This window comes from Lepisosteus platostomus, chromosome 14, assembly GCF_059453375.1.
Source record: "Lepisosteus platostomus isolate fLepPlt1 chromosome 14, fLepPlt1.hap1, whole genome shotgun sequence".
NCBI classification, from domain to species: domain Eukaryota; kingdom Metazoa; phylum Chordata; class Actinopteri; order Semionotiformes; family Lepisosteidae; genus Lepisosteus; species Lepisosteus platostomus.
In genome coordinates this window covers 12,387,103-12,400,348 of record NC_142624.1, presented here as the reverse complement: position 1 = coordinate 12,400,348, position 13,246 = coordinate 12,387,103, and the positions used below count along the sequence as shown (strand labels likewise).

At 34.8% G+C, this 13,246-nt stretch overlaps 1 protein-coding gene across 2 annotated transcripts in view; it reads right to left on the bottom strand.

Annotated features, from left to right (window-relative positions):
* The window catches only part of gypc (glycophorin C (Gerbich blood group)), a 65,595-nt gene extending 52,724 nt beyond the window's left edge, over window positions 1-12,871 (bottom strand). Inside the window, exons 1-2 of one of the 2 annotated variants that reach the window (XM_088607193.1) lie at window positions 12,597-12,871; window positions 11,249-11,397 (exon numbers count right to left, since the gene is read on the bottom strand). In XM_088607193.1, coding sequence (XP_088463319.1) covers window positions 11,249-11,333 — 85 coding nt within the window. In that variant the 5' untranslated portion in view covers window positions 11,334-11,397; window positions 12,597-12,871. Of the gene's footprint in view, window positions 1-11,248; window positions 11,398-12,596 lie in introns of those variants that run through there. The other variant, XM_088607192.1, reaches the window with a different exon arrangement.
* Between the last annotated feature and the right edge of the window lie 375 nt (window positions 12,872-13,246).

Genomic DNA, 13,246 nt, shown 5'->3' with positions numbered 1-13,246 from the left:
ATCATCTGTCTAAACTATGGGACAGAATTCTGGGGTCTCCCCATACCAGAGATTATGGTAAGGCTTCAGAATGGTGATTGGCTGACACCATCTGACACCCCTCTGATTGGAGAAAAAAGATGTGCTGGTTTGCTATACATACAGCACTGTACCAGGAAGAGGATTTCTTTCTATTCGAAACGTGTATTTTAAAAATTTAAGAAGTAAAAACCTTACAGCGTACACAAATTTCTAAACTGATCAGGATCGTTATCTTTGTCTTATGCATAATAATGTTCACCGCTCTGTCCAGCAAATTAATAATAAACTTTATTTTATATAGCATTTTAAACGAATAAGTAATTAGATTGCTCATAAACCTAATCACTTGCTTTTTCTTTTTATTTAGGCTCAGATTTCAAATATAGATCGTATTATTAATAACCATAATAACAACCAACCAACAAAAACAACCATATAAACATAATACCAACCAAAAACATAGATAACAACCACAATACAAAATCAAATATATCAAACCATTATACTCTCGCAAATTCCTCCAATTATCATAATCCCGCCCCTTACGCAAAACCAAACCCTCCTCCCATCCCAGTTTATCCTCTTTATCATAAACAAAATCCACCTCAATTTTCAACATAAAGCATTACACAAAATCAATACCTCAACACTCCATACTCAACAACGATAATTCACAAACAGCCAGAACATGTAACTCCACATTCCCAAACAGACCTAATTTCCATAGCCCCGCCCCTTATGCAAAACCAACATCCCTCCCCTGTTCTCTCTCTCCCCTGGCGTTTTTAATCGTTTTTATTTTCAAATAAATTTTAGCAAAGTCATGTATTTTAAAAATCTTAAGATTTTTATATTTATGTCTTTATTTAGTGGTTTCATTAGTGACAAAGCCTAAACTTTCTTGGAAAAATGTCTTTTATGTAAACCATGTTTGCTATTAATTCATTCAGGACTAAAATATGTTCATTGTCTTCTAATGAAAGAAGGGTTCTTTTCGCCGTAGTCGGGTTGAAATTAGAAGCTTGCCACGCCCGGACTGTTACACCAACGCATTAGCATGTTAAAGCGATTTCATTGAGGAGCCTAGCCTTTAACTAGTAAGTACTGTACTTACTGGGTTTTTGAGGGGGGGAGGTGTCTTTCGCTGGAAATCTCGCCTCCTTCTACTTTGAAAATACCTGTGAAACCGGTTTAATTCGTCACAGCCAGCACTCCTGCAGAGAGGGGGTTGTACTTGCAGTGTATACAGTAGACGGGAAAGCCAGAGCCGACCTCTACGCCGCCCACGTGTTATGCTCTTCGTTAATGTCTAAGCCGGAACACATCATTATATCTCATTTTGTATTTCTAAAAAAAAAAATCGTTTGCCCAGCCTAACAGTATTGTTGTTATTGTTTTTAACCTGTAAAGCGCTTTGAGGAGCCACCTTTAAAGGCGCCATATACAATAAAGTTCATTATTATTACTATTGTTAATTTGCTGGACAGAGAGGTGAAGATTATTACACAGAAGACAAAGATAGTGATTTACGTTGCATTGTCCAGTGTGCTGCTGTAATACAGTTTTAAATAATTAAAAGTCAAAACAGTATCAGCTTTATTTATGGGTTTTAAATAAAGGCGATTTAAACGCGATTTAAATCAATATAAATGTTAATATTGTAATGCCTAGGTGACTATTCATTGTTATTAAAATGACTTAAATTCGATCATGTTGTGATATTTAGAAATATAAATTTGTTTGGTGCGAGTGAGGTTTTAATTAATCTCTGACTAAGGAAACTTTTCATTTTTTCAAAGAAATGTTTGTTAAAAAAAATCCAGTGGGATTCAATCACAGACCGTGTGACGTGGGAGTCAGGAACCTAACCCGCAGCGCCACCGGCAAAGTCACCTGTAGAGTGCTGAAAAAGCACTACAGAAACATTATCGACAGACAATGTACAGCGTGTACTATTCTTGTGTTGCGGTACATGAATATAATTATATCATTATTAATTTCTTTAGATACACGATTCCATATTATATTCCCTTTTAATCAAATTCTAAAAGTATGCTTGTTGACTCCGGTATCACGTTAGTTAAAGACTTCGATGCTTAATGTTTAGGGAGAAATGGAATACTGGTGTGTATGTTTTCTTTACATAAAGTACCGAGACCAGCCATATACTGTACTGTATGTTTAAGTTCCAAAATTAATATCGTTTATGGCCTTCACATGCTCCTATTCTTTTTCTGCTCAGGTACTAAGATTTCCCTTCAGTGGTAAAATTCCATATAAATATTCAATACTTAAACGGGCACAGTTAAGACATTAAATATACATATACATACTGTATACAGTACAGTTTGCATACGGTAATATGTTTATGTTCCTAAATCAATCTCTTTTATGAGCATGTGAAAGGCATTGTGAATCAATTCTCAAAAATTACTGTACTTTGCATGATTGGAAACAAATGCGTGATTGCGAAATGCTATGGTGTTACTTTTACAAAGACGGTCAATGAAAAAAAGAACGTGGACAAAGGGAATACTTTGTTTACAGCTTGTCCAAGGTCATTCATTATTAATACTATTAGTAATATCTTCGTTAAAGACTTTGATGGCGACATCTCAAACATGAGAGGTTGAGGTTTACTAGCACCTCCTTGCGGGAATTCTGGATACTATTATTTTAATTGCGGTATTATAGGAGAATTTACGGTAACTCGCGGTAGACCGCAAAATAATGCGGTATCGCCTGCGCATTTTGAATGGCTGCATCTGTAGTATGTCATTATAAAATAAACACAAAATAAAGCACAAAACATGAAACCATGCAAATAAATAATACTAGATTATTGTGGTGCATTTATGGTCTGATAGGTATGACCCACATATAGGTCAAATCTGGCCCACAATATCAAGTGAGTTTAAAATGCTCTGTTTTAAATCATGACCGGAAAATGGCTGCTGTATTAGATTTATATTTTACCCCGGTTTACACTAAGGAAGAAATCAACAATATGCCTCATGCAAGTTCTATATTAAATAATAATGTCATAAAAAAGGCAGAATTTTTATGTCCGAGAAGCGCCTGTGATACTGAAAGTAGCCACGTCCTCAAGGGTCATTACTGTCCCTGAGGAGATTTTGTTAAAGCTTTCCCTCTACCTAAGATGGCAGACCAGACACCCAGCTAACAAGAGACTGGATTCCATCAACCAAGCTGTGCACCCTGCTCCAGCCCACATAAATAGAATGGCAAACTAAAAAATGAGAGAGATGAACATAAAGAAGTTATCAGAGCATGAGCGATACAAGACCTTAATATCAGCTTCTGCCTCTGCACAGGCTGAAGTTGAACCAGCCTCCAGGCCAAAGATTCCAGCTTTACCAGCTACAATTACAGCCTTATACTGCAACAGCCATTTTAACACAGCACGGGTTGTATTTTTTCAAATACAGCAACAGAAGCTGCAGTTTCCCAGTATCATTGCTGCATTACATTCCTGCATGCTGTGCTGTGCCAATACCAAAACAGTAACACTAACACAGCAAAAGCTGTTTATCTTCAAATAAACTATGGGTTTGCAGACTCCAGCCACTCCAGCTCTTTCACAAGCCTCTGGGCTGAAGACCATGTTACTGTATTAGCAGCATTATTTATAGTGCTGGTTGCTGGTTCACAGACATAGACACAGGCTTAAGGCTACGGTCTCTTGGATACCTGCACAGATCAGACAGAAAACATGCACCTCTTTGCTGCCTCTTTTGGGTGACAACAAATAATAATAATAATAATAATAATAATAATAATAATAATAATAGGTTTATTTTTATGATAACTATGATAATTCTCATTATTTTAGGAAAAGTACAAAAAATGATAAATATCGTAATTAAAAACCACAATATGAGGACTTGTGAATCATAAAGAGAGTTAATCATGAAAATAGACTGTCCCATTCAAACACTGAGAAAACCAAATCATATTAAACAGCATAATATTCATATTGTACTGTCATGTTACAAATGATGGAAAATTACTGGCAACTGTTAATCAATATTAATCAATAAAAGTCAATATGTAACTGAAACTGTCCAAATATGATAATTGAGCAGATGATAAAATCTGTGATGTAACAATGCCAAACAGAAAATCATAGATACAAAAAACTTTTCCACTTAAGACATTTTGTTTATTACATACACAGATTTACAAATATGTAAAAGTATTTAATTTCACATGGTAGGTCACATGTATGTAACAGGTCATCCAGACCTTGATCGTTTTATAACATAGAAGTAAGGTCCACAAATTTGTTTCTTCCTGAAAAATGGGATTTGTATACTTCTGAACCATAGAATTACCTTTCTGTTATTTTGGGAAAAGAGCAATGGTTATCGGGGGTAATTAATAATTTATCTCAGACAGGGTGATTTGTATCCATTTGACTCTCAGAAATGGAATGATCCTCATATTTTACTACTGTGCGTTAATAGGGTCTCTTCTACTGCTTTTGTTCCTAAGTTGAGGAAAATAGACAATGGACAGATCTCTCAATTACAGTAGAAAATGCAATTCAAAAGATGGAAAAGCAAATTAAAATTAAACTTTTAAAAGACTGAGTTTTAAACTTTTTTAAAGAATACGTTTTAATTGTTTTCAAGCATAATTTTAAAACTGTTGTTTTAAAATCCCTGTATAAGACAAGGCAGAGGTTTTATAAGCATGTTGAATGTTGAACTCAGACTGAAACATAGCCTTTACTGATCCAACTAAAGATGATAATAATGTCGTGCTCTGTACTTTTGAACAAGCAACAAGGTTTTTTGAAAATACTTTTATTCACATCTTTATAATGCTGAAGCCTTGATAGGAATGGATAATATTAAAAACAATATTAAGACCACTGCAATTATCTAAATTGACTGCTGAATAGGTAGGGCTTTTAGATACTGCTATAAAAGCATCTAGCTAATTCTCTGCAAAAACAGACCTCTCCTGGCCTTGCAGATATTGCCCTTGAGCTGCCACTGCAGTACTGGATCAAGATAGGCATTTAATATTAAATTATATAAATATTTTATTTATAAATATAGATATAAAAATGTTATTTATATTTCATAGATCAAATATCTGCTTTAATTTCCTTCTTTTAAAGGGTAAAATACACAGCTACTGATCATGTTGGAATCCTATTCATCCATTTTCTATTTGCTTTATCCAATACAGGGTCACAGGGGAACTGGAACTTATCCCAGCAATCAAACGGCACAAGACAGGATATACCCTGGACAGGATGCCAGTCCATCGCAGGACAAATGCAGACACAAACATGCACACAGTCATAGCAGGACCAATTTCATTTATTTATAAATCATTAGTTTATTAATATGGTTCATTCTTTCTTTTCTATATAGGAATTATTTATTAAAACATGCTATTACAGTATATTTATTCTCTCACAGTAAGTTTTATTTACATATAATGGATACATTTTAGTACCATCGTAAATTAATAACCATCACTTTATCTTAGTTTTCCAATAAAAGAATATTGTTGAAATAACAAATCTGACCTGAATTCTAAATGATATTTGAAAATATTTCCATGAGTACAATTTTCCAAATAACCATCAAGAAAATGATCAGATCTTTAAAAAAATGGTTCAAGTACGTAGCATGTTTAATACATTATTCCAGCATTTTCTACAACAGATTAGACCTCAAAGAACGTGCAAAGCAATATAACATTTAACAGAGTTTTGTTTTATTTTTATAACAAGATATTAACCACATAAAAATATGTTCAAGAATATGTCTGACTTTTAAGGAAATATTTCATTTGTTAACAAAAAGTCTGTGTATTTTAGCAAAATAACTTATCAGGCCTTATCAACCACAACTTAATATGTATGAGTTGAAATACTGTAGTATTAGAACACTGGTATAAAAGCACAAAAAAGGAGGAATGGAAAAACAGCAAAGCGCAATTGCCAAGTAAAATCCAGAGTTCATCTGAAAAAGTTGAATGTTGTTTAAAAAATTAGGTTCTTTAGCAATGTGAAGAGATTGGTGAAATGGAATTTTATCTTGTTTAATACAAAAGGATAAGGCCGCTGAGGGTTACTTCCAGCTTAATCTGTAAACGTCTGATAAACAGACATTCTTCTTACTCTGCTCTACAGGATGGGTGTCTATATCCTAATTTATTTTCAGTGTTTGGTCTTTCTGCACTGTATTAAAAGAAAGAAAACGTGGAAGGAAACACATTTGTCCACAAAACATTGACCACAGAATTTAAACTAAATTAAAAAATAGAGTGGAACTAGATATTAACTTGCATTTATTTTACTATTTCTATTTATTTTGGTTTTAATGCTTGTCCTGTTTTGTCACTGACATTTATTTTGTTCTCTATTCACATTCAAATAAAAGTTGTTTTGAAACATACCACCATAAAAGGATTAATCACACCAATACTTTTTTCTGAATTAATAAACAACCCAGCATTTATTATCAACATTTAGCTGCCAAGCTTCAACTTACAAGTGTTACAGGGAACACGGTCAATGAAGCTGGCTTGTTTATTCAAGCCCTATTACATTTTAACTTGCCTATATTTGAACATGGTACTGTATATTTTGATTTAAACTATTTATATTTATATGTAAATGGTGAGTTTGTGCTAAATTAACTAAAAATGTGAGAAGGTGAACATCCTGTACTTAAAACAAAACACAGGGTAAAAAATCATATTGTTTTGGATCTCAGAAAATGTGAATTACATCCATCCATTTTCTAACCACTTCATCTAGTACAGGGTTGGTGGTAGTCCACGTACGTTGACGCTGTTAATTAGTGTGCTCTTAAAAGTACAACGATTTTTCTGGAGCATCAGGAAGCTGCTGAATTGACAAATTCTGTAATGCCTGTTGAACTTAATGTGTAAATTAATTAATTGATTTATCTGTATAGATCTTGTCCTTGACAAAAACACAATTTTTATTGTTTTCCCTGCAGCTCATTTTTCAATAGTAATCAATAACCACTTTCACAGGATATCTTTTCCTATTAGTGAAGTGGTGGCCTACAGTCTTTATCTAGGTTCCCTCTCTTACCATGAATGGATAAAATAACTTTCTTCTAACATTTCCTCTAACTACTCCACGTGCCAGTGACGGAGATGCCTCCCTTCTGGATGTGCTGATTGACTTTTATGCGCAATTAGAAGCACTAAATACACTGCCTGCGAGAAAGACCATGCCTCCTCCCAATGATCAGGTGCTTTGCCTGTTCGCAGCTGATGTGAGGAAGACACTAGCAAAAGTTAACCCATGTAAGCCTGCTGGACCTGACAATATACCTGGTCGCGTGCTCAAGGAATGTGCAGCACAGTTAGCTGATGTTCTTACAGACATTTTTAATATCTCCCTGTGCCAGGTGGTCATCCCTGTATGTTTCAAGACCACCATGATTATACCAGTGCTGAAGAAGTCTATTGTGTCCTGTCTCAATGACTATCGCCCCGTGGCATTCACACCAATTGTCATGTAGTGCTTCGAAAGGCTAGTCATGGGTCACATTAAGTCCAGACTCCCCACCTCTCTGTACCCCTTCCAGTTTACGTATCGTCCCAAACGTCCTACCGATGATGCTGTATCTCTCGCCCTTCACCTTTCCCTGTCCCCTCTGGATATGAGGGACACTTATGTAAGAATGCTGTTCATTAACTTCAGTTTCTGTATTCAACACAATCATCCCCCAGAAACTGCTGGACCTTAAAACCTCACTCTGTAACTAGATCCTGGACTTTCTGACCGAGAGACCTCAGACAGTCTGGATTGGAAACAAAGTCTCTAGTACCACGATACTGAACACCAGAATCCCCCAGGGCTGTGTACTCAGCCCACTTCTGTTCACGCTGATGACTCATGACTGCACTGCTAAGCACAGTGCAAATTACATAATCAAGTTTGCTGATGACTCAACAGTGGTGGGCCTCATTAATAACAACGATGAGGCACCATACTGAGAGGAGGTGGAGAAACTAGTGGACTGGTGCTTAAACAACAATGTTGATAAGACAAAACAGATGATAATTGACTTCAGGAGGGCCCGCACTGATCACTCCCCACTGCACATCAAATGCTTCGGTGTGGAGACAGCTAGAAGTACTACGTTTCTTGTTGTGCATATCACATATGACCTCACTCGGACCATCAACACCTCCCTAGCTAAAAAAGCACAATAATGTCTCCACTTCCTGTGGCGACTGAGAAGGGCAAACCTTCCCCCCCATACTATCCACATTCTATGGAGGTACCATCAAGAGCATCTTGACAAACTGTATCATTGTTTGGTTTGGGAATTGTAAGGTCTCAGACCGCAAGTCCCTGCAATGAATTGTCAATACAGCAGGAAACATCAATGGAACCTCCCTTCTGTCCATTCAGGACATATACCACAAATGCTGCACACACAAAGCCTCCAGTATTGTGGATGATCCCTCCCACCTTTCCTGCAACCTCTTTGCCCTCCTACCATCTGGTAAATGGTATCGCAGTGTACAGGCCAGCTCCACCAAACTACCTAACAGCTTTTTGTCACAGGCTGTCAGGCTCCTCAACATCCTGGTACCTACTGCACCTACTCCAAATCTGGAAACCTTGTTCTTTTTTGCCTAATGTCAGGCATACTTTCTGATGTATTATTTGCTCAATTCTTTGCACAATCCTGTAAAGTAAATTGCACTATGCACATTGCACTTTATGTAACCTATACCCTGACAGAAATGTCTATGTCTACATTGTCTATAACATTGTCTTGTCATTGTTTTGTCTGTATTCACACCAGCGAACGATATCTCGATCCTCTGTATATTTGTATATGGCTGGATTGACAAATAAACTTTCACTTGAACTTGATTTCACTGTGTCAGAGAGAGACAAGGAGGTTCATGTTTAGCCATCTGTGTGTTGCTCATTGAGGAATACATACAAGAGTAGGGCAGTGAAATTCACAGACGTTCTGGTTTAATTTCAAAATTACGTATAGTAACATGTTACTAGAGTTTTCAGTAATAAACAGCAGTGGTGATCTAGGTTTCATCCCTGACATACTGTAGATTGTTTTCTCTTTAACTGTTCTAGAACTTCAGAAATTCAGTGTATGTTAGATAAACTGTAGTCCCACGGCAGAGCAAGGATGTGTCTTACATTTAAGCACAGGTTGTACAGTAGGTTACTTTAGCAGTGCTGAGGAAATGAACGCACTATGTACCAAAAGCTGTAGTAGAGTGCAACAATACTACTTGAGGTATAAAAGGATTCAATGATGTATCCGTATATAAATAATCTGCAAAGTTAAAGACAAATAATGCTTTAGGGAAACATAAACTTCTGAGCAATTAATCAGCTGTATTGACATAAAGAGCAGGTGCGATACAAACTGCGTTAATGAGACACCCAGACCCCAGTTCATAAAAATGTATTTTTTTCCTAATAATTATTAAATAAATGAAATTAACTGCCTGCACATTTACATGAAAGACTTTTCTTTTCTCAATCATAATACTTTCTGACGTTCCAAAATGTTAATTGTGTCATTTAAAGCACATTTATTCTATATAAAAATGTGAAATATATATATATATAATATTGTCATTTACTGAATATGTAAAAGTGTTTCACAAATAAAAAAGATCAAAATGCAGCGACTGCGGCCAGGCATTGTACAGATCTAAATTCTGTTATAATTCAGTATTATACCATGGCACAATATTCATGCTTGTGAAGCAATGATGTGCAGTTATTATTAATGAAAGGATGAACAAGCATTAGTGCTTAGTGTTTTAGACTTGAAATGTCAAGAAATCTAGTCTTTGGGATTTTGTTTTGGAAAAGGGTCTCATAATGCTTTGAGAGAAACAAGTAAAGCTGCTTGTGACCTTTCTTTCACAAATAGTTGTAGCCTTTTAAGTAAATTCCAGTTACTCAATGCAAACATCTGCAGATTTCCACTGTTCATTCCCTCAGCTGACACCCCAATGACGGTCACATTTAGCTGCCAGAACTGACAATGGAGACACTTACAGCTGTCAGGGGGGGTTGTTGCTCTTTTTCTGCAGCACTTCATAAATTGACATTTTGGCTAACACAGGGGGTTTCGTAATCTTTTTTTTAAGCATATGTCATACATTTTTCATGAATTTGGAAGGCAAGTTATTTGCAGAAACCATGAAGACAATTTATTTGACAATACCTTTTCTCATTAAGAAATCATTTTAAAAAGGTGCAGCTGCCTTTCTAGTACAGCCTTTGTATAAAACAAAACAAAGTTATTTGCCTATTAAAATATTTCTAAAAATAATAACTTTTTTTTTGTCCTGTCAATCCAGCTTACTTTAGTTAGTGAACTATGTGTTAAGTAAACGATAAGTTGTTCCAGGAACAATTGTTTTAGTTTGGCCTAGATTTTAGAGAACAGGATGCAGTTTTTGGCCCTGCTTTGTTTTAACAGCTGGTAGAAACTAATACACTGTTTGTCTCTATAAACAAATACAAAACACTTCTTTAAAAGTTTCAAAACTTCTTCAACAGATTGAGAAAGGCAATATTTTCTACACGTTAGGAAGTTTAATATCTTTTAGTAAATTAAAAAACGTTTACACTACACTTCATGTTGTTCAATTCAGTATAATTAATGATGTTCACATTTCAAATCTAACATCATATTCTCCATGTTTCAGTTTGCACCATTTTTGTGAAAGACATCCATGATATTTGTAAATGCTAATAAAAATAGAATAATACTACAGGCAAGTCTTCATATTTCTCCCATAGTGAACTGGATAAATAAAGCATTGTATGAAAAAAATACCTCACATTAGTTGTAGATTTTAAAGTCAATATTTTGTAAGTAGTAGTAACTCTTTAATTAGCTTTTTAAAAATATTATTTCATTTATTATAATGCACAGTATTTATGTGAACTTATCACATTTTGTTCTTTTAGCATTAACAGCTAATTCTGCCATATGCTATTTGGATATTTCCTGCAGGAAATCAGCTCTGCACTAACTTTGTTGAATATAAAAAGAAATCCTCAATATTGAAAAATGCAGGTAAACAGACAAACGTCTGCAAATATATTAAAAGCTCCAGAAAGGATAATATAGAGAGTAGATACAGACATATAATACACACATACAATACATATACAATTATAAACTGTACTCACCAAAGAACTTCGAAGAAGGAGAAGTTGGCTCTGAGAAAGTTATGGTGGAGTCTAACAGGGTTGGTGTGCTAGTATTGTCAGCCATAGTGTGTAGCTGGGTGTGTGCAGATTGAGATGGACAGCTGGTCTGTGACTGCTGCAGAGAGACTCTAAGGAGAGATATTTGCAATGAGAACACTGTGCTATACTCTGGTTTCAAATATCTGCAAGTGGAAAAGGAAGCAGCACATGTCATTTTCTTCTTTGGTCTTGCACACACCAAGATCATAGAAGTTCAAATAAAAGGAGTGTCTAACCTTTCACAAACCATTGTTAACTCTATATATCTTTAACTCTTTTCTATATTATTAAATATAATTATTATTATTATATTTTATATTATATTAATGATTGACAAACAGCATGAAATACTGTTTTAAATAATAGTAATTAAATTGCTAGCCTTCTTTCAGATACAGGATTCCAAATCTGGTTTGTTTATCTTCATTTGTGGGTTTTAATTTCAGAGAATTCAAATATATTGTAGTTACATTTATTTCAAGATGCTCCCTTAATTTAAATCAATAATATAACATGGAAACCATAATCAGTTCAGAAGCAAAAGTTAACAAGCAAAAAATTAGCTACTTTTGTATGTTTGTTTGGAACTTCCAATTATTCACTTATTCACCCCCTCAGTTTCAAATTCCTCATTAGCAATTTATGTATCTGACCTCTACGATCCTTCTATCACTACAGTAAAAAGATTTTGAATCACATTTTTTATAAAAGACCATAAACAATTTCTTTACAATGTGATACTTAAGGCTATTTGACAATTTTCATGCTGTGACAGTAGAAGGAGTGATGCAACTCTCACTGAGAAAAATTGCAAGCTCAAAATCTGGCAGCAAAACATAAAATTGATGTGTAGTTTCAAAATTGATGTATATATAATACATGAAGACTAATGTCTTATTATATCTATCCAGTGCAAGCAGTATACCTGTTACTATTTAATTCTCTTCCATAAATTTTTGACTATCTTCCATAAGTCAATAAAACAAATAGTAATGTCTTTCAAATGCATGCACTGAGAAAACGTTTCTTACTATTTTAAACTAATAGCGATTTTTAAAAAATTAATACAATTATAGTGAAATACATGATTAAAGTATTATGGTATTCTCAATCAATCCACTTGCCAGTAATTTGGAAATTAAGGGTAACCACACTATGTATATTGTATATATTGTATATATATGTATATTTTCTTTTCTAGCTATCCTTCCAGGGTAGGTCATTTGCATGAATGCTTCCCATACCCTTAACATCTTCTGAAGTCAATGAAATATGAAAAATTACTTACCAAATTTTCCAGACTTAAATAATTATTTTGTTCTTGTGTTTATGAGCCTTTTGGTCCACGTTAGAAATTTACATACATTTCTAATACGTACTTCATCTGTTAATTTAGGTGAGAGTGTTGTCTCCTGTTAAGGGCTTTTTTTTGTGTTTTAATGTGGGTGGTGCCATGTCTTTTCCCTATTAACTATTTTTTGCTTATTCCCATGTTAGTTATTTGTACTTGTTGACCAAAAGCTCAGTGTGCCCCTCCTGTCCATGTAAAACTGCCACAGCTGCTGTCTCAGGAAGCTCTAGGGAGGGACTGGAAGTAGGAGGGGTGTAAGCAGGCCTAGGAACTCAAGCAAAAAAAAATCTTTGGAGAGTTGTTTGTACAAGTAACACATCCAATAGTAATGATCTCATCTTACACAAACACAAGTTCCAGAACTCCTGGTGCCAGTGAAAAATGGACGTTATTTCATGTTTTGACTCCCCCTTCTGCTACTTTTTGACTGGAAGAACTAAACATGAGGTTATTAATTATTTGATTTTAATGGTAAAGCTTAATACCAAAAACAGTAAAGGAGTCATTCTGTGAAATTGTGTCATAATGTGCTGAATCTAATCCAAACCAGTATTTTATATGTATTAAAATTTTAAATGATAAGACAC